At 49.3% G+C, this 20,204-nt stretch overlaps 1 protein-coding gene across 1 annotated transcript in view; it reads left to right on the forward strand.

Moving 5' to 3' along the window:
• LOC138293608 (adhesive plaque matrix protein 2-like) overlaps positions 1 to 20,204 on the forward strand; it is a 562,975-nt gene that overhangs the window by 150,669 nt on the left and 392,102 nt on the right. Inside the window, exons 5-6 of the mRNA XM_069232882.1 lie at positions 8,251 to 8,361; positions 11,138 to 11,236. Of these exons, the coding sequence (XP_069088983.1) occupies positions 8,251 to 8,361; positions 11,138 to 11,236 (210 nt within the window). The remainder of the gene's footprint in view (positions 1 to 8,250; positions 8,362 to 11,137; positions 11,237 to 20,204) is intronic.

Consider the following 20,204-nt stretch of genomic DNA (forward strand, 5'->3'; position numbering starts at 1 on the left):
CAACTCAGGAGGTTGTGCACTGCAGGTTAGAGTGTCGGGGACCCAGGCTTGGCTGTGCACAAAGGAAATCCTGGAAGAGTGCACAGGAGCCAGAGCATGCGGTACCCAGCAATGCAGTCTAGCGTGGGGAGGCAAGGACTTACCTCCACCAAACTTGAACTGAAGAGTCACTGGACTGTGGGAGTCACTTGGACAGAGTTGCTTAGTTCCAGGGACCACGCTCGTCATGCTGAGAGGGGACCCAGAGGACCTGTGATGCAATTCTTTTGTTGCCTGCGGTTGCAGGGGGAAGATTCCGTCGACCCACGGGAGATTTCTTCAGAGCTCCTGGTGCAGAAAGGAGGCAGGCTACCCCCAGAGCATGCACTACCAGGAAACAGGCGAGAAAGCGGCAGGAGAAGTGATACAAGGTTGCAGTAGTCGTCTTTGCTACTTTGTTGCGGTTTTGCAGGCGTCCTGAGCCGTCAGCGGTCGATCCTTTGGCAGAAGGTGAAGAGAGAGATGCAGAGGAACTCTGATGAGCACTTGCATTCGTTATCTAAAGAATTCCCCAAAGCAGAGCCCCTAAATAGCCAGAAAAGGAGGTTTGGCTACCTAGGAAGGAGGATAGGCTAGCAACACAGGTAAGAGCCTATCAGAAAGAGTCTCTGACGTCACCTGCTGGCACTGGCCACTCAGAGCAGTCCAGTGTGCCAGCAACACCTCTGTTTCCAAGATGGCAGAGGTCTGGAGCACACTGGAGGAGCTCTGGGCACCTCCCCTGGGAGGTGCAGGTCAGGGGGGTGGTCACTCCCCTTTCCTTTGTCCAGTTTCGCGCCAGAGCAGGGCTGGGGGATCCCTGAACCAGTGTAGACTGGCTTATGCAGAGATGGGCACCATCTGTGCCCATCAAAGCATTTCCAGAGGCTGGGGGAGGCTACTCCTCCCAGCCCTGGCACCTTTTTCCAAAGGGAGAGGGTGTAACACCCTCTCTCTGAGGAAGTCCTTTGTTCTGCCTTCCTGGGCCAAGCCTAGCTGGACCCCAGGAAGGCAGAAACCTGTCTGAGGGATTGGCAGCAGCAGCAGCTGCAGTGAAACCCCGGGAAAGGCAGTTTGGCAGTACCCGGGTCTGTGCTAGAGACTCAGGGGATCATGGAATTGTCTCCCCAATGCCAGGATGGCATTGGGGTGACAATTCCATGATCTTAGACATGTTACATGGCCATGTTCGGAGTTACCATTGTGACGCCATACATAGGTAGTGACCTATGTATAGTGCACGCGTGAAATGGTGTCCCCGCACTCACAAAGTCCGGGGAATTTGCCCTGAACGATGTGGGGGCACCTTGGCTAGTGCCAGGGTGCCCACACACTAAGTAACTTAGCACCCAACCTTCACCAGGTGAAGGTTAGACATATAGGCTACTTATAAGTTACTTAAGTGCAGTGGTAAATGGCTGTAAAATAACGTGGACGTTATTTCACTCAGGCTGCAGTGGCAGGCCTGTGTAAGAATTATCAGAGCTCCCTATGGGTGGCAAAAGAAATGCTGCAGCCCATAGGGATCTCCTGGAACCCCAATACCCTGAGCACTGGGGCCCTGGCTGGCAGGGTCCCAGTGACACATACACTAAAACAACATATATACAGTGAAATATGTGGGTAACATGCCAGGCAAGATGGTACTTTCCTACAGTAGGCTGCTGTGGAGTTGAGGTCCGTGGGTAGACGTGCACTGGGTGGAGCTCGTGGTCGTTGTAGGAGAAGTGGCAGCATTGGCAGAAGAAAGGACCTTTGGTGTGAAGGGGTGAGCCAGTGCCGCAGTTGGAGTTGAGGACATTGGGTCTACGTTTTTCTATCTTGTCGGAGGATTACTGGTGCCGGGCGACAGATCCAGGGGTCCTGGCGCTGGGGGCATTCCATGCGTGGACAGGCACCAATGGGCTCGCCTTTGGTGTGCCAGTGGCGCAACTGCCATTAAATAGGTCCTGAGGAAGGAGAGGTGGGGGGGCAGGCAGGAGTGCAGAGGGTGGGAGGAAAAAGGCAGGAAACATAACTCAGGAGACGTGGGGAGGGCTGGGGGAGCCTGAAATCTGCAGAAGGTCAGCAAAGCCTGAGAGGCAGCAGACAGCCTAAAAATACAGCAAAGGCAAACGGCAAAGGCAGGCAGAAGCGCAACACAGCAGGCACGGTAAAGTGCTTCACAGTGCTAGTGCGCAAGGGGGGGAACAGAGGATCTGCTCACTGGTGTTGTGCAGCGACTGCCATTAAATAGGTCTTGGGGGGGGGATGGGAACGCAGAAGACGGGAGAAAAAGGCGGGAAACGCAATGCAGGGGGGAGCGGGGGGAGCCTGAAATCAGCAAAAGCCAAGAAAGGCCTGAGAGGCAGCAGACAGCCTAAAAAATGGCAACGGCAAACAGCAAAGGCAGGCAGAAGCACGCACAGCAGCTGCTGTAAATCATTTTGCAGTGCTAATGCGCAGGAGGGGAACAGAGGATCTGCTCACCAAGTCTCAGATTTCCTTTTTATTAACACATGGAGAACGTGGGATGATAAGGCTGAGTCAATTAAAATTGATAAAAAATGGATGCAACTGTAGTATAATGGGGTCGATTCATTATACTTACTTTACCGACATACAAGAAGATACCTCCTGAAGCGGATACTTCAAGATACCACTTTCACTAATATATGAGCCGGAGGAACTGGTGTCATATTTCTTAGAGTATACTATTCTTATAAAAGCAGGGAGCTGAATGCTCATATTGACGAGTGCAGAACCGTCCAATATTTTTGTTACAATCTCTAATACATGGTAAAGGTAGAAAATATATATAACTCAGAACCCATCTGGAAAAATGTTTGTGAGCCAATGCTTAGGGGTGCCATCCTTCCTAACATACAATTTTTTCTAAGTTGGTAATATATTACACTGTTTCTCTGAATATGATTTCTCCAAATAATACGGGTTGCTGCTTAAGATGCAGTAGTCTGGCTAAAGAAAGTGGTCCCATATTATATGGTCCACCGAAAAACTAAATACATTTTGGAATCTAATCTATAAATGCTTCAAGAAATGATTTCCTATACGTATTTTGCATGATCTATGAATCCCATTGATCAGATATTACCTATGCAAGGTGCAGAGATAGATCCCAAAAACTGATTTATATAGCAATGTTAGTAGCTCGCTTATTAGTATTACAATGCTGGAGAACTGCAGTGACCCTTGTTTTCACAAACTGGCCCACAAAACTTATCAGGGTGCAGCAGTATGAAGAACTCTGTGCTAAACAAGCAGGATCAACGCAAACATTGGAAAATCTGGGTGTTAGGCCTGCCAGCCATAGGGTGGTTTTCCCCCAAAATTTTGCCTTCACCCCTCCTCTATTTGCTTAATTTTTTTTGTTGGCCATAGGACTCTGTGCACATTAACCCTGCTAACCAGTGCTAAAGTGCTTGTGCTCTTGCATTTGAACATGGTAACATTTGCTTACAACTGGTTGGCATATTAAATGTACTTTCAAGTCCCTTGTAGCGTGGCATACCATATCCCCTGTAAGTTGAATGCTACTAGTGGGCATGCAGCTCTTATTGTGCCACCCAATTAAGTAGCCTCTTAAAGCATGTTCCAGGTCTGCCATTGCAGCCTGAATGCAGTTTTAAACTGCCAGTTCAAATTGGCAATATAATTCCCTTCCAAAGGCAAAAACTCCCCTTTTATTGGTTATGTCACCCCTTAGTCAGGCCCTACCTAGTTGACATATAGGGCTGTGTGCATTGTAAGAAAAAGGTTGTACAAGTTTTTTATGTGTCCTGGTAGTGAAAAACTCTTAAATGTATTTTTCACTACTGTGAGGCCTACCTCTCCCATAGTATAACATTAGGTTGCCTTATTACATTTAACTTTTGATTGGGAAAAGGTGAGCATTTCATGTTTGGTGTCTGAGTTTTAGGGCCCTAAACTATTTGGTGCCAACAGCCTCTCCTGGGTCACATGACAGGGTGTAGTTGGCAGTTAGCCACACAATAGAGGGATAAGTGTGCCTTGATGGGCCATCAACTGGCAGGATGGAGGTGGAGCTGGGCATAGCCCCACTTGCAACTGAATGGCAGTGCTCTTCCTTCACACAAAGGACTTGTCACCCCTGCATTGCTCATATAGCAAGCTTGGAGCCAGGGTAGGGTAGTGAGTCAGGAAACGTAAAGCACTTTAAAGTAGATTCTCTAGAAACCTCTACTTCAAAGTAGGTACTATGTAGAAAAAGGGAACCCTCAGACCCACTCTTTATTTCACTTTTTGGACCTCTCAGATGACTGCCTGCTGCTGTGGCCTGTCAATCAACCACAACGGTGGTCTCAAGTACCCCGTCAAGCTAAAGGTGCTCCACCCATCGTATTTAGATGCATTGCAGCTGAGCCATACACCGCAGTGATGTAATGCTCTTCCTAGCCGTCAAGCCGGTGGGTTCCCACTGACCATATTTAGATGTCACAGTCCTGGAAGCGGTGTACTGGCAGCGGTTTCCTTACAGCGGGAGACCATTGCTGGACCCAGTGGACATTAGACAATGGCAATGGATATGGAATAGAGGTAATTCACACACATACACACTCCACCTTAGCCATATATGTCCACATGCACTACAGGCAACACAACACACCACATACACAAAATTATCCGTTTCCATTCCACCATAACACAACACGAACATGCCAGAAACACACATTGACATACATCCATGAGAGAACACGATTCACATCAGTAACACTGCACCCACACACAACACAACCACAACTGACACAACTGCACACTCATCTACACAAACACACTCACACACAAGCACAACTACACACATCATGACAATGACAATCACACAGCAACACTCACCTGAATGAGACACACAGCAACACAAGACATAACCAAACATACACAACAACATGGAACCCACATGCAAGTGGCGCACAGAGACACAACCACATCATCCACTCAAGCTCACTCTGCCTCCAAAAGCCAAAACACTCACACACATACACATACTGATTCACGTACATGACAGGTAGAGGTCCCCTTGCAATATGCACACATGGACATAGTTGATGGGTGTGGATATACCATCCCTGTGGTGCTAGCATCCATTTGGCAATGGAAACTGACACCACAGTAACAGATTTGTATGTGTGCGATATGTGTCATGTACCAGTGTGTCCCCACCCATGTCCCACACGGTTGTACGACGGAACACCGACTTTCAAAACAACTAGTGCCTTAACAACGAGGTCGGAACACCGACCTCGTTCTTACTACTAATGATTTTACCACAATATTTCGTTGTAAAGGCATTCCTGATAAAAGCATTAATAATCGACACCATTCACCCTACATCCCTCACCCCACTCCCCCAACCCCACCCCAAAACCTAAAACCCCCTGACCCCCCCACCACCTCCCCAAAACCAAAAACGCCCCACTCCCCCAACCCCACCCGATAACCTAAAACCCCCTGACCCCCCACCCCCTCCCCAAAGCCAAAAACGCCCCACCCCCCAACCCCACCCCAAAACCTAAAACCCCCTGACCCCCACCCCTCCCCAAAACCAAAAATGCCCCAACCCCACCCCAAAACCTAAAACCCCCTAACCCCCCACCCCCTCCCCAAAACCAAAAACGCCCCACCCCCCAACCCCGCCCCAAACCCTAAAACCCCCACCCGTCCCCAAAACCAAAAACGCCCCACCCCCGCAACCCCACCCCAAAACCTAAAACCCCCTAACCCCCACCCCTCAACAAAAACCAAAAACGCCCCACCCACAAACCCCGCCCCAAAACCTAAAACCCCCATACCCCCCACCGCCTCCCCAAAACCAAAAACGCCCCACCCCAAAACCTAAAACCCCCTGACCCCCCACCCACTCCCCAAAACCAAAAAACCCCCACCCCAAAACCTAAAACCCCCTGACCCCCACCCCCTCCCCAAAACCAAAAACGCCCCACCCCAAAACCTAAAACCCCCTGACCCCCCACCCCCTCCCCAAAACCTAAACCCCCCCACTTACCTTAGTCGACCCCCTTGTCACCTGCGTCGTCTTCCTTCGCCAACTCCCTTCTTTGTACCTTAACCACGCATGTTCGTTGTTCAGAACATACGTAGTTAAGGCACAAAATAACGGAGTCGTGGTTAAAAAAAGCGTTGTTGCGCTTTCGTTAACCACGACTTTCGTAAATAAAACGTCGTAATAAAGGATGTTTCCCGTCCCACACAAATGTGCCTCAGACATATACATGTCACAGTAGTTTAAAAAAATGACTGTGGCATGTATATGACTCTAATGCCCATATGCGGTTCCCACACAACATACACAGTCAATGCGGGTACCTACCTTCAAGTCTGGCGAAAGGGGGTTGTGTTTTCTCCATGGTCCAGTGGCAGCAGCAACTGAAGGTGTTGTCCAGTCTTGTCCACTCAAAAACGGAAGCAAAAACATAGGAAATCTGCCCCCCAAATCTGCCAACTCATGTGTGGAGCTAAAACCACCACAGTTAGGTTGGCAGTGAGGCACATCCAACTCTGCTCATCCGAAAAGGTGACTGGAGCCCTGTTGCCAGCCCCTCTATCCACTCCTGCTGTTGAGGAGGCTGGGTACTCTTGGAGGAGTTAGTGGGACTTGGGTGGTCTTTTCCCTATAATCCAGCCAACATCTAAATTGGGTGAGCGAACTGCCTAGGCGGTGGACGGGTTTTCTGTCAGAAAACTGTTGGCGGGACCACTACCGTCAACATCCAAATCAGGCCCCAAGTTGTAACGTATAAATCTTCACCGCAACTTCATCCAGCGGCTCCCCGAGAATGACACTCTCTCCTCAGACCTTTCCCTACTGAAATTTACATTCTCAGAATATTTTCTTTAAAATGTCTTTTTAGTCCGACGGTGCCAAGCAGACCCAATCCACTTTTTGAATTCAAGCCTCATTCCATTGCGGTTGGCCATATTTGTCGACTTTGACTCAATCTTTGCGCAACTAGATGTTTTTGGTTGGCAGGTTGATCTTTTAGGCGATAACTTTTACTAAAAAGATTAAAAATTCATAACTCCTGTTCTACTAATTGGATTTTTGTTGTTTTGGTTCCAAATAGTTTAGTAATTTTTACTTTGTTTTTATAAATTAGTGTGAGTTTTTTGGGGTTGTGTTTTCACTTTATTACTGCTTGGGTGTTGCATAAATACTTTATACTTTCCCTCTAAATTAAGCCTCACATCTTTTGTGTTAAATTAACAGAATGTTAAGCACAGGTGATTTTAGTGAATTTTGTGTTTCACGCGGACGGGTATTGAGGCTGTTCGTTGAATAAGGGTCACCCCTTCAACCAGGAACCCAGTGTCTCACACTGGGGCTCTTTGTCTCATAGCTAAATAATGTACTATGCAGGGGTGGCTCCTCTGCTATAGCGAAGGAGCCCCGCCCCCCCTCACCAGCAGCAGGAGCTGCAAACCTTTAAAAATAAAACGATAATAAACAATGTTTATTATCATTTTATTTTCAAAGGGGCGGGGCCATGGGGGTGTTGAGCACTGATAGGAGTGCACAGAGCACTCCCCTCAGTGCGCATGTATGTTAGGCCGGCCGTCTCGGGCCGGCCAAACACACATATACACAAGGGCTCTCTCCAACCGGCACTGTGTTGCCGGGTTGGAGAGAGCAAGCCTACGATCCCAGTCTGTGTTTTGGAGCTCCCAGCCAGAGTGCTCCAACCAATCATAAAGCTGCTTTGAGCAGCGTCATGATTAGCCTCAGGGCAGGCTGGGTAGCAGTACGGCAGAGAGTGGCGGTCCGGTGGCGAGGTACAAGGAAGTTTTTTATTTTTGTTTTATTACCCCTGCCCGCCACTTTGCCCAGTCGCCAGCTGCGACTGGTAGTATGCGCTACTATATGCACTATTTACTCACTTTATCTACGCACCTTTTTGAGCGCAGCATGTTTACTGCCTGCAGCTTTATTGTACCAATTGTCTTCTTGCTTTTTTAATCATATACTTTGATGTATTGTTTGATGTAGCGATATGCATGGATGCTAGACAGTCGTTTGATAAAAAATGTAATATTTCGTTTTGTACCACCGATCTCCAAAATTGAATAAAACATTTAAATAAATGAATAAATAAATAGAGTGCTGCACTTCCGTTCTCTCTCTTTGTTTTCTTAATTTTGCGCAAATATTGTAAAGGGCTTTACCTTACGTTACCTTTCCTCTGTTTTTCTCATCCCCTATAGTGCCTTCAACATGCATTGGAGATTTTGACTGCTTTTTTGGTATTCATGGCCATTGCTCGGATTACAAGTGCGTCTGTCGCAGCGGATACACAGGACGAACCTGTAGTCAAAGTAAGAACAAACAGGTGCTCAGAGAATCGTACAATGGCCACTGTCAAGGGATGTCCTGAAGGTGACAAGACAACAGTTCATGATATTTCTTTGGGTCACCTGCCCACGCAGCTCATATGCTACACCCTAACAAATAGAGGAGGAAATGCGAAAATGTGCACTTTTTTTAGATCAAAGAGAGACACCATTTGACGTTGGATTGAGTGCGGATGAACGTCACACTCGATCCAACCTAGACTTCAGCATTGTGGTAAATAGCAATTTACTTTTGGTTTTGTTATCAATATGGATTTTCCAAATGCATACAATAGGATCAGCAAAAATAACAAACCTGGGCGTAGCACATTTTTAAAATGAATTTATAACTAGAAGCGTTCTAATAATACTGCTTTTGTGGAGGCACACCATCTGTAAAGAAATGATAACGTCTTGGTTACTCCATGCTCCATTCTCATATGCAGTGTACTTCTGATCAGTTATGTCCAAAAAATACCTCATGACTATGTAGGGTGTGGCTCCTCTTCTGATGTGTTATAGGTCTATGGCCCTCATTATGACATCGGCGGTCTTTTCCCAAGACCGCCAATGCCACGGGCGCCAACATACCGCCAATGCTGGCGGTCTGTTTGGCACTGCATTTTGACATTTCCCCTGGGCCAGTGGACGGAAAGTGCGTTTCCGCCCGCTGGCCCTCAGAAATGTTTCAGTAAGAACCACAGCACGAGACCGCACTCATCGCTGCAACCGATGACATCACCATGATCGACAAAGGCGAAACCGCTGCCCTCATCCTCCTAGACCTCTCGGCAGCCTTCAACACCGTCTGTCACCACACCCTCCGCACACGCCTCTATGATGCTGGGATCCGCCACAAGGACCTGGACTGGATCACATCCTTCCTCTCCGGTAGAACTCAGAGAGTACGCCTCCCTCCTTTCCTGTCTGAAGCCACCAAGCCCATCTGTGGCGTTCCCCAAGAATCCTCTCTCCGACCAACTCTTTTTAACATCTACATGGTTCCGCTCACCCACATCGTCCGATCTCACGGCCTCAACATCGTCTCCTACGCAGACAACACCCAAATGATCCTCTCACTCACATAGGCCCCACCACCACAAAGACCAATCTCCACGACGAACTGCATACCATCGACAACTGGATGGAGAAGAGCCGCCTCAATCTGAACTCGGACAAGATTAAGATCCTCATTCTCAGCTCTAACCGCTCTGCATGGGATGACTCCTGGTGGCCAGCCACCCTAGGAACAGCACCAACTCCCACCACCCACGCACGCAACCTGGGTTTTATCCTAGACTCATCACTCACCATGACCCAGCAAGTCAACGCCGTCTCATATTCTTGCATTAAACACCCTCCACATGCTTTGCAAGACCTTCAGATGGATCCCCATCGAAACCAGAAGAACGGTCACCCACGCCCTCGTCAGCAGCAGACTGGACTACGGCAACGCGCTCTAAGCGGGAACAACGGCCAAGCTCCAGAAGAAGCTGCAACGTATACAGAACGCCTCTGCATGCCTCATCCTCAACATCCCACGCCACAACCACATCTAAGCCCACCTCAGAGACCTACACTGGCTCCTTGTCAACAAGAGGATCACCTTCAAACTCCTCATCTATGCCCCCCAAAAAAGCACTCCACAACGCAGGCCCTGCCTACCTCAACAAGCGACTCACCTTCCACGCGCCCATCCGCCAACTCCGCTCCGCCAACCTCGCCCTTGCCACCGTTCCCCAGATCCATTGAACTACAGCTGGCGGCAGATCCTTTTTCCACCTCGCTGCCAAAACCTGGAATTCCCTCCCCTTCCACCTACGACAGACCCAGGACCTCCTGACCTTCAGGAAACGCCTAAAGACCTGGTTATTTGAGCAGTAGCAACCCTTCCCCCCCCAGCACCTTGAGTCCCTAACGGGTGAGTAGCGCTCTTTACAAGTGATTGATTGATTGATTGAAATGACATCACAACTTTGAAGCCGCCACGTATTGGAGCTGGTGGCAATGTTGAGGTGCGTTGGGTGGAGAAGCCCGTAATTCGGGCAGTGGAATGCGCGATGGGGCTGTGCATGGGGGCCCCTGCAGTGCTCATGACAAGTGGGCCCAGGGGCCCTCTGAGTCACCCACACCCATGTCCTGTAAGATGGTCTTGTTCAACAGGCTGATATCAGTGCTTAATTTGCAGGTGGGGTCAACCGGCTCTTCTTTTTGGGAACCAGAACTTTTTTTTCCAAAGAAGACCTTCACCCAGAGCAAGAGATAGAAAAACACACTAAGGAGAAAGTAGGAGGAACTAGAAGGAAGAGAAAGACAGAAAAATGGGAATGGGTGCTTGAGGCTATGTTGTGAGTAATGATTGTGTGATGCTCTTCTGGACCTAAGGCTATATGTCCTCTACTGCACTCTTTTCTACCTGATCATGATTCTAGTCTCCTGCTCAGGCTGGAGATGAGGACATATGTGAGTTATACACTCTCTAAAATTTACTTTGGGTTTTCTTGTCACACCAGGCTCTATTAGCACCCTTTGCTAGAAAAATGTTGGTATGTTACTTTAACTACAACGTAATTGATAGGTGCCATCATCTGGAATTGTCAATTGATGACTTTATGAAATTAGCAGTGTGTTCTGTTTCAGTTTTGGTAGTCATCTGCTTTAATAAATAAAGTAAAAGGAAAAAATCACATTGACTACGAAAAGTTCTGCTTGTGCCTATTTCCTAATGGTACCTGTGTATGGTTTTCTTCTTCCACTACAGTTGTCCAGTCCTGCTCCCCGTCTACCTGCATCCATGGCCTTTGTCCGTATCGCCAGTGCATCTGTTACGAAGGATACACAGGATCAAACTGCGATGAAGGTGAGAAAGAATGGGCTACTTTGGGGCCCACACAACAGCCACAATCAAAGGATGCATTACAGACCATCAGTACACAAGTCTTTATCAGTGTTTCTGTTGCAGAGCCATCCTTTAAATCTATACATAGATTAAAGTACAACACATACTAAACATGCATTGGCAAAATGCAATATGTCTAGCATTGGATGCAAGCCTATTGGCTTTTTCAATGTTTTTTATTGCATTTGTAAACCTTTATTACAGAAACATTAACAAAATGGCTGCCTGTATGTGAAAACATGTGTAAGACATGCAACATGTTGCCTTTCAATGTATGTGTAATACAGTTTTAAGGAACCATTAAAAAATGGCATCTTTGAATTTTTATGCATTGCCCTGAGTGGGAGGAACCAATGTTTTTGGTAGGCACGGGTAGATTAATTGATTTGCCGAGAATCACAGGATGTAGAGCCAACACCGAAACTCGAATCTGGTTCCCCAGCTGGAAAGTCTGCAACTCTGGCCATGACATCATAAATCATGAAGATTGGGGGCATGACCAACAAGATGGCCGACCAGCTGCACTGAGCATGAGCTCCCTACCCGAATTTTGCATCCTACATGATCCTGCCACCCAGGTGCCCCGCTGACCCTGCAATCTCCCTCTGCATACGGTGGAGACACTAGTGAGCCACATGAAAAGCTGTGTAGACCCATCCATGCCTCCATCTAAACCTGGAGAGACCTGAGTCCCAGGGCTGCTGACCTAACATGGTGGGTGGGGGCGCGGTGCGCTGCTGGCTCCAAGATAAGAGCGTGCGAGTCTTGCCCCAACTGATGAGTCCCTTTATTGTCGCGGCGCTGTGGTTGACGTCCATGGTGAGTCATCCCTGACTTGGCCTTTCGTCACCCTACCTGCAACAGGCAGCCGTCAGAGTGCCCAGCCCAGACTGTGCCACGTTGTGAAGACTGCGAGGGAGAAACTATTTCACTGCCGAGAGGTCCGGGGGGCTCTTCGGAACTGGCCATGCCCAGCTTACCCCCACTGCTTCTATCGGATGCCTCAAGGAGCAGCATCACAGAGACTGAGGTGTCTGTTTTACACGGCCATCCCCAGCTGCAAGATCAGTGCCCCCACCTACCACTGACATTAAATACATAATTAACTGCACTGCTGGGTGTGTGCTCGACTCCCCAGCCACCTCAGGCCTACGTGCTACATCAACGGAGGGGACGTGCACCACTTGTGGTGAAGACACAGCAAGCAAATTAGAAAATTGTGAGGAGACTGACACTGCGACAAAGCAGCAGGAATCCATCCCCGGCCACCGGAGTGCTCATCACCGAGGGAGGAGCAGAGGCACACAAACAAACATAAAATCAAAGGAAAACCAGAGAATGTGATTAATTGCCCGAATGATGTAATAAATTGAACAGAGATATGTGTCCCACGCCCCCACCCTTTCCCTTGCATCGCACCCTACAATGAGACACAGAACTGGTCCCCTACACTGCCCACGAATGGGTCGCGATGCCCTGCTGAAGAGAAATGGCACACAGATCAATATGGGATGTGAATGAGTGGCTGGATTGAACTGTTGCGGACATCCCCCCATAGGGTGGGCAATTGTCTGCCTAGATCGTTCACCTGGTTGGTTGCGCAGGAGCACTGCATATACGTGATGAGACACTACACACCACTGAGAATAGATGCAATACCGCAACAAGCCGGCATGAGGTCCTACTAGGACATAGCACCTGTTCATTGAGCATGATACCTGTCCCTAGGCGGTAAGGACGCCCACAAGGAGGTGGACTCCCCCGTCAGCTAACTCTCTGGCGCCACTGACCCTTGTGTTCTGGAAGCACCACTTATACTGCCATGCACCATGGGCAAGGACACACAAGCCAGAAACACACAGCAAGCAAAAATAGATCAATTTAATGCGCAGAGTACCAGGGGAGGCACACAGATGAAACTTCAAGCAACACTCCTGAACCATCAAGTTCTTAGATCCTGGCGGCCATTAAGGCTTCTGGCCTAGCTGTGCAGGCAAAGATGGCACTAGATGTCAACTTATTGAGAACAGATCTACGTGCAGTTGCAGAATGGACCACCGCAACAGACCTATGGGTGTCCACAATGCGATCAGAACTAGATGCCCTGAAGACCACGGTGGCCACCCTTTAAGCCCTTTTGCATAAACTGAAAGCAAGAGCAGAAGATGCAGAGGGAAAATCCCGCAGGTGTAACCTAAGATTTGTGGGGTTTCCCGAGGGGGCTGAGGGGAACACCCCAGTGCTATTCCTGGAGAACTGGATCAGGCAGCCTCTCCCTTCTGCACACTTGTCACCGGTCTTTGTTGTGGAACAGTCGCACAGGGCGCTGATCCCGCTGCCACCGCCTGGGGCCCAACCAAGAACTGTCATCACCAAAATACAAAATTATAGGGACCAAGACGCCATACTGCAGGATGTGCGCACGCAAGGAGACCCATCCTTTCGGAACCACACTATAAGCACTATTCTGGACTACACCAGGACAGTTCAATTCCAATGATAAACCTTCACTGATGTTAAACAGAAGTTGAAAGGTGATGGGCCTCACGTATATGCTACTGTACCCTGCTAAACTAAAAGTTCTGCATGCTGGCTGCACATACTCTTTTCAGACACCAGAAGATGCTTGGGACTGGTTGGAATTCAGGGGAAACAAGCATATTCCAGCTATGTTGTTGGGCGGCGCCAATGGAGGCCCCCAGGATTCAACAAAATGGATGACCACTTTGTGAAAAAGAAGCAGGTGGCGCTTCAGCTTCAACAAGAAAGTGGTGGTGCACCCTGATGCCACTTTGGGTTTGGAACAGCAACGGCAAGAGAGAGAGAGGAAGCCAGGATGCTGGTCGAAACAATAACTTCTGCAGTGTCCTTCCGAGCCAGCTCAGACCTGCGAGACAGCACTCCTGGTTCAGGGGCAGATAACACCTTCACATGAAACACAACACATGACACTGCACCACAACCGTAAAAACTGGAACAGCATCTGACGAAGTTCAAATGACTACCTGAGAGCCGAGGCGAGTAATGGGTGTTGATGATGACTGCATTTTAGCTCTACACGGGTAGTGCACCTGTGCATCGAACTTCTATTGAGACCTGACAACTCCCCCCCCCCTTCATTTTCTATTCTCTCTTGGTACAGGGACTGCGGGACTCTAGGGTAGCACAACTGAAGGGCCAAGGCATCACATAACTGACGCCCCCCCTTCTCACTTCTACTCCCTTTTCTCTCTCTTCCACTCTCCTTTTCTTCCCTTTACTATTTCGTTCTTGTTGTGACTGTTGAAGGAGGGCAGGTGTATTAGATACAGGCCCAGGCTTTCACAGGGAGTACCACTGTGGGATTGAGTACTGTTCTGGGTCCTGGACTGTTCATCACCCTAAGGAACCTTAACCACAAGTGATAGCTCTTGTAGGAAAGTACCCTCTTTTTGGCATGTTACCCCCAATTTCTGCCTGATGTTAGTGTGTTTGACTGTGTCACTGGGATCCTGCAAACCAGGACCCCAGTGCTTATGCTCTCTCGCCTCTAAATTCTGTCAGTGCATACTGGTAACCCAGTATTTTATCCAAAATTGGCATACTGGTCACCCTATATAAGTCCCTAGTATATGGTATTTAGGTACCCAGGGCATTGGGGTTCCAGGGGATCCCTACGGGCTGCAGCATTTCTTTTGCCACTCATAGGGAGCCGATACCAAGGCTTCTACAGGACTGCCAAAGCAGCCTGTGTGAAATGGCACATGCACCCTTTCACTGCCATTTACACTGCACCAGGTCACTTATAAGTCACCCATATAATAGGTCTTCCAACCCTGAAGCCTGGGTGCAGAGTAACTGTGTGTGAGGGCACCCCTCCACTAGTAGAGGTACCCCCACATCATCCAGGACCATTTTTCCGAACTTCATGTGTGCAGGGACGCCATTTTACGCGTGCACTGTACATAATTCACTACTTATGTACAGCTTCACAATGGTAATGCAGAATATGGTCATGGTTGGTATCAAACATGTTGGAATCATACTGCAAGACTTTTGCAAGCATTGGTTGTATGATTCGATGCACTCTGGGGGCTCCTTAGAGGACCCCCAGTACTGCCATTACAGCCTTCTGAGGTTTTCCAGGCAGCCCCAGCTGCAGCCACCTCACAGCAGGTTTCTGCCCTCCTGTTGCTCAAGCAACTTGAGCCCAGGAAGGCCGAACAAAGCATTTCCTTTGGGAGAGGGGTGTTACACCCTGTTCCTTTGGAAATAGGTGTTACAGGCATGGGAGTGGTAGCCTCCCAGAGCCTCTGGAAATGCTTTGAATGGTGGAGATGGTGCCCTCCTTGCATACTCCAGTCTACACTGGTTCAGGGACCCCCAGTCCCTGCTCTGGCACTAAACAGACAAAGGAAAGGAGAGTGACCACTCCCCTGTCCATCACCACCCAAGGGGGAGTGCCAAGAGCTCCGCCAGAGTGTCCCTGGGTTTTGCCATCTTGGATTCCAAGTTGGCAGGGCACTCTGAGAGCATTTTAGTAGCCAGTGCCAGCAGTTCACGTCAGAGCCCTCCCCTGATAGGTGCTTACCTGCGTAGCTGACCAATCCCCCTTTCAGGGCAATTTAGGGTCTCTCTCTTGGGTGGTTCTTGAGATTCGGATTGCAAGACCCCAGCAGGAATCCTCTGCATCCTTTACTTCACCTTCTTACTGAAGAAACTTCATCTGGACCCTCCAGGAACTCTACAACTGCAACAAAGAAGCAAAGACGACTTCTGCAACATCATATCTTCAGCTCCTGCCAGCAACTGCAACTGTTTCCCGGTCGTCCAAGAATGAAGGAATCAGTGGCTTGGGTCCCCTCTGCTGAAGAAGTGCGTGGATCCAGCATCACAGGTGGTGGACTGAAGTGGTCCACATGGTCCTGATGTCCAACTGTCCAACTGTCCAACTTAGTGGAGGTAAGAGATTGCCTCCCCGTGCAAGACAGTACCCCGTGCACTGCATGTTTTGCAGTTGCCAAGGCTTGTTGGCATCCTTCCACAAAGTTCTTCATGTATTGTGCAGCTCTGGCCCCCAGCATTCCTTCCTGTGACGCACAGCTTCCGGCGTGGGATCCCTTTGTGTAGAGCTGCGTGAGCCTCCTTTTGCACCTTCTTTGTCCCCATGCTGTGGGATTACTGTGTGCGCTGCCTGATCTACTGAGGGCTCTCTGAGTTGCTGAGAGCCCCCTATGACTCCCCCTCCTGGGTAGAGTCCACCAAGTCCCTCCTGGTCCCAGGCTGCATCATTTTCTGCTAACCACAAGCTTTGCGTGTGCCAAGGCTTGTTGGCAAAATCCAGCGACGCAAACCAGACTGCAATCATCCATCCGGCGTGGAACATCATCTGCACAACCAGGAACCCGTATCCACCTTGTTGGGTGCAGTACTGACTGTTCTTCTTGACCAGTGGTTCTTTTTTTGCACCTTCATATGGGTTAGCAGGGGCTCCTGTTCTCCCTGGACTCTTCAGTGCTTCTTGGACTTGGTCCCCTTCTTCCACAGGTCTTCAGGTCCAGGAATCAATTGTTAGTGTCTTGCAGTCTATTCTTGTTCTTGCATAATCTTCTTTCTCGTGTTCTTGTGTGTTCTAGGAAAGTTACTGTGATTTACTCCTGCTTTCCTGGGCTCTGGGGTGGGTTCTTTTACTTACCTTTGGTGTTTTCCAATACTCCCAGCGCCCCTCTACACACTGCACTTGCCTAGGTGGGAAACTGACTTTCACATTTGACTATTTTAGTATATGGTTTGTGTTCCCTGAGGCCCATTTCTAACTATAGTGATTTTCGCTATTTGCACTGTTTTCTGACTGTTTTTACAGCTATTTCTACATTCTACTGTATACACTGTGTATATTACTTACCTCCTAAGGAAGTATAGTCTATAAGGTATTTTTGGCATTTGTGCCACCAAAATAAAGTACCTTTATTTTTGTAAAACTGAGTATTTTCTTTCATGTGTGTGAGTACTGTGTGACCTCAGTGGTATTGCATGAGCTTTGCATGCCTCCTTGTTAGGCCTCGGCTGCTCATCTACACTATCAATCAATCAATCATTAAATTTATAAAGCCTGCTATGTACCCGTTAGGGTTTCGAGGCGCTGGGGGGGGGGTTAGGGGGGCTGGGTAGCTGCTATCGTTCGAAGAGCCATGTCTTGAGGAGTCTCCTGAAGGTGAGGAGGTCCTGGGTCTGGCGTAGTGAGGTCGGAGTGAGTTCCAGGTCTTGGCGGCGAGGTAGGAGAAGGATCTGCCGCCAGAGGTCTTGTGCTGGATTCAGGGGACGATGGCGAGGGCAAGGTTGGCAGAGCGTAGTTGGCGTGAGGGAACGTAGAAGTTGAGTCTGGTGTTCAGGTAGGTGGGCCCGGTGTCGTGTAGTGCCTTGTGTGCGTGGGTGAGGAGTTTAAAGGTGATCCTCTTGTCCACGGGGAGCCAGTGGAGGTCCTTCAGGTGGGGGGAGATGTGACATCGGCGGGGTATGTCGAGGATCAGGCGGGTGGATGCGTTCTGGATGCGTTGGAGTCGTTTGATGTCTTTTGTTGGGATGCCTGTGTAGAGTGCGTTGCCGTAGTCGAGTCTGCTACTGACGAGGACTTCGGTCACCGTCTTTCTGGTTCCTGTTGGAATCCACTTGAAGATCCTGCGGAGCATGCGGAGGGTGTTAAAACAGGAAGAGGAGACTTTGTTGACCTGTTTGGACATGGTGAGAGCGGAGTGGAGGATGAAGCCGAGGTTTCGTGCGTGGCTGGCTGGGGTGGGTGGGGAGCTCAGGGCGGTGGGCCACCAAGAGTTGTTCCAGGCCGAGGGGGTGTGCCCGAGGATGAGGACTTCCGTCTTGTCGGAGTTAAGTTTCAGGCGGCTGTTGCTCATCCACTCGGCAATGGATTTCAGTCCCTCGTGGAGGTTGGCTTTGGCGGTGAGAGGATCTTTGGTCAGGGAGAGGAGGAGCTGGGTGTCGTCGGCGTAGGAGAGGATGCTGAGGTTGTGCTGGCGGGCCAGTTGTGTGAGGGGGGCCATGTAGACGTTGAACAGCGTTGGGCTTAGTGAGGAGCCTTGGGGGACGCCGCAGATGAGGTTGGTGGCTTTGGAGCGGAAGGGTGAAAGTCGGACTCTCTGGGTTCTGCCGGAGAGAAAAGAGGAGATCCAGTTGAGGGCTTTGTCTTGGATACCTGCTTCGTGGAGGCGGTTAGTAGGGTGCGGTGGCAGTCCGCGTCAAAGGCAGCGGAGAGGTCTAGGAGGATGAGGGCTGAGGTTTCGCCGTTGTCCATTTGTTGTCTGATGTCATCTGTGGCGGCGAGGAGTGCAGTCTCTGTGCTGTGGTTTCGTCTGAAACCAGATTGGGAGGGATCTAGGATGAAGTTGTCTTCTAGGTAGTGGGCGAGCTGTGCATTGACGATCTTCTCGATGACTTTCGCTGGGAAAGGGAGGAGGGAGATCGGTCGGAAGTTTTTGAGATAGTTGAGGTCAGCCTTAGGTTTCTTGAGGAGGGGTTGGATTTCTGCGTGCTTCCAGCTGTCCGGGAAGGTAGCGGTGTTGAAGGAAAGGTTGATGATCTTGCGGAGTTTGGGGGCGATGGTGACGTCGGCTTTGTTGAAAACGTGATGTGGGCAGGGGTCAGAGGGAGATCCTAAGTGGATGGAGTTCATGGTCTTTAGGGTTTCGGCATCGTCTACTTGGGTCCAGGTGGTGATGCGGTCGGCGTGGGAGGAGTTGTTGGGGGTGGGGTCTGGCGGAGGTGAGGTGTTGAAGCTGTCGTGGATGGCTGCGATTTTCTGGTAGAAGAAGGTGGAGAGATCGTCGCAGAGTTTCTGGGATGGAGGGACGTCGTTGACGTTGGCGTTGGGGTTGGAGAGTTCCTTCACGATGCAGAAGAGTTCCTTGCAGTCTTGAGCGTTGTTGTTAAGGTGTTCTGTGAAGTGGGAGCGTTTGGCGAGTCGGATCAGTTGGTGGTGTTCGCGGTTGGCTTCCTTGCGGGTAGCAAGGTTGTCAGGTGTGCGCTCGAGGACCCCTAGAGAGCCTCGCTTCTAGACACTGACTACATTTCACTAATAAGGGATACATGGACCTTGTATAAGGTGTAAGTACGTTTGGTACACACTACAAACCAGGCCAGCCTCCTACAGCTCTACCACACTGTCTTCCCACACAGTTTTATAGGCAGGTTGGCTAGGTGACATGATGATTGGCGAGATGTTTACCCAGGGTGGGAAGAGGATGGTGGGACATTTTACTGGGGTTAGGTCTTGAATCATCAGCAACACGCTTAACGCTTGCAGAAAATATAGCAGAGACTACTTTTTTTTGTGGTGCTAAGGGTGGTATACCTAGCTCCCATGGGAGATGGACCGATGTGGGGGCATGACTGGGGAAAGGGAATTTGCAGCAGTGTAGGTTAAGCTACCATAGCAATGGGTGAAACAATACGCTTACTCACGTGGAATGTGAAAGGACTGAACTCTTTTGTGAAATGCTATAGAGTACACACATACCTTTGATGCATGAGGGTGCACACTGCGCTGCTGCAGGGGACGAATTTATTGGATGCAGAGACTCAAAAATTACAGAGAAAATAGAAGGGGCAACTCTATTCTATGTCAGGACCGGAGGCTTCGGATTATGCTTTCTCTAACTTTACTGACAAACACAGCAGCCAATAAAAAACTATACTTTTTTCAAACTACAAATCCCATGAGCCTTAGCTCACCAATCATGACAAGATACTGTCCATATATATATCATGAACTCTATAGTCCTTCCTCTTTCTTTGCTGCTCCAGCAGCCAGTTAAGTCACGCGCGAAACGCTCTTATATTTTGCTGTGATTTTATTATATTATAGTAAACAGCGCGCTCGGAGCTTCGCTCCGCTTGAATGTCACGTCGAATTGTAAAGATTATTAATAATTTTGCTAGC

Source organism: Pleurodeles waltl, chromosome 4_2 (genome assembly GCF_031143425.1).
Source record: "Pleurodeles waltl isolate 20211129_DDA chromosome 4_2, aPleWal1.hap1.20221129, whole genome shotgun sequence".
NCBI lineage: Eukaryota > Metazoa > Chordata > Amphibia > Caudata > Salamandridae > Pleurodeles > Pleurodeles waltl.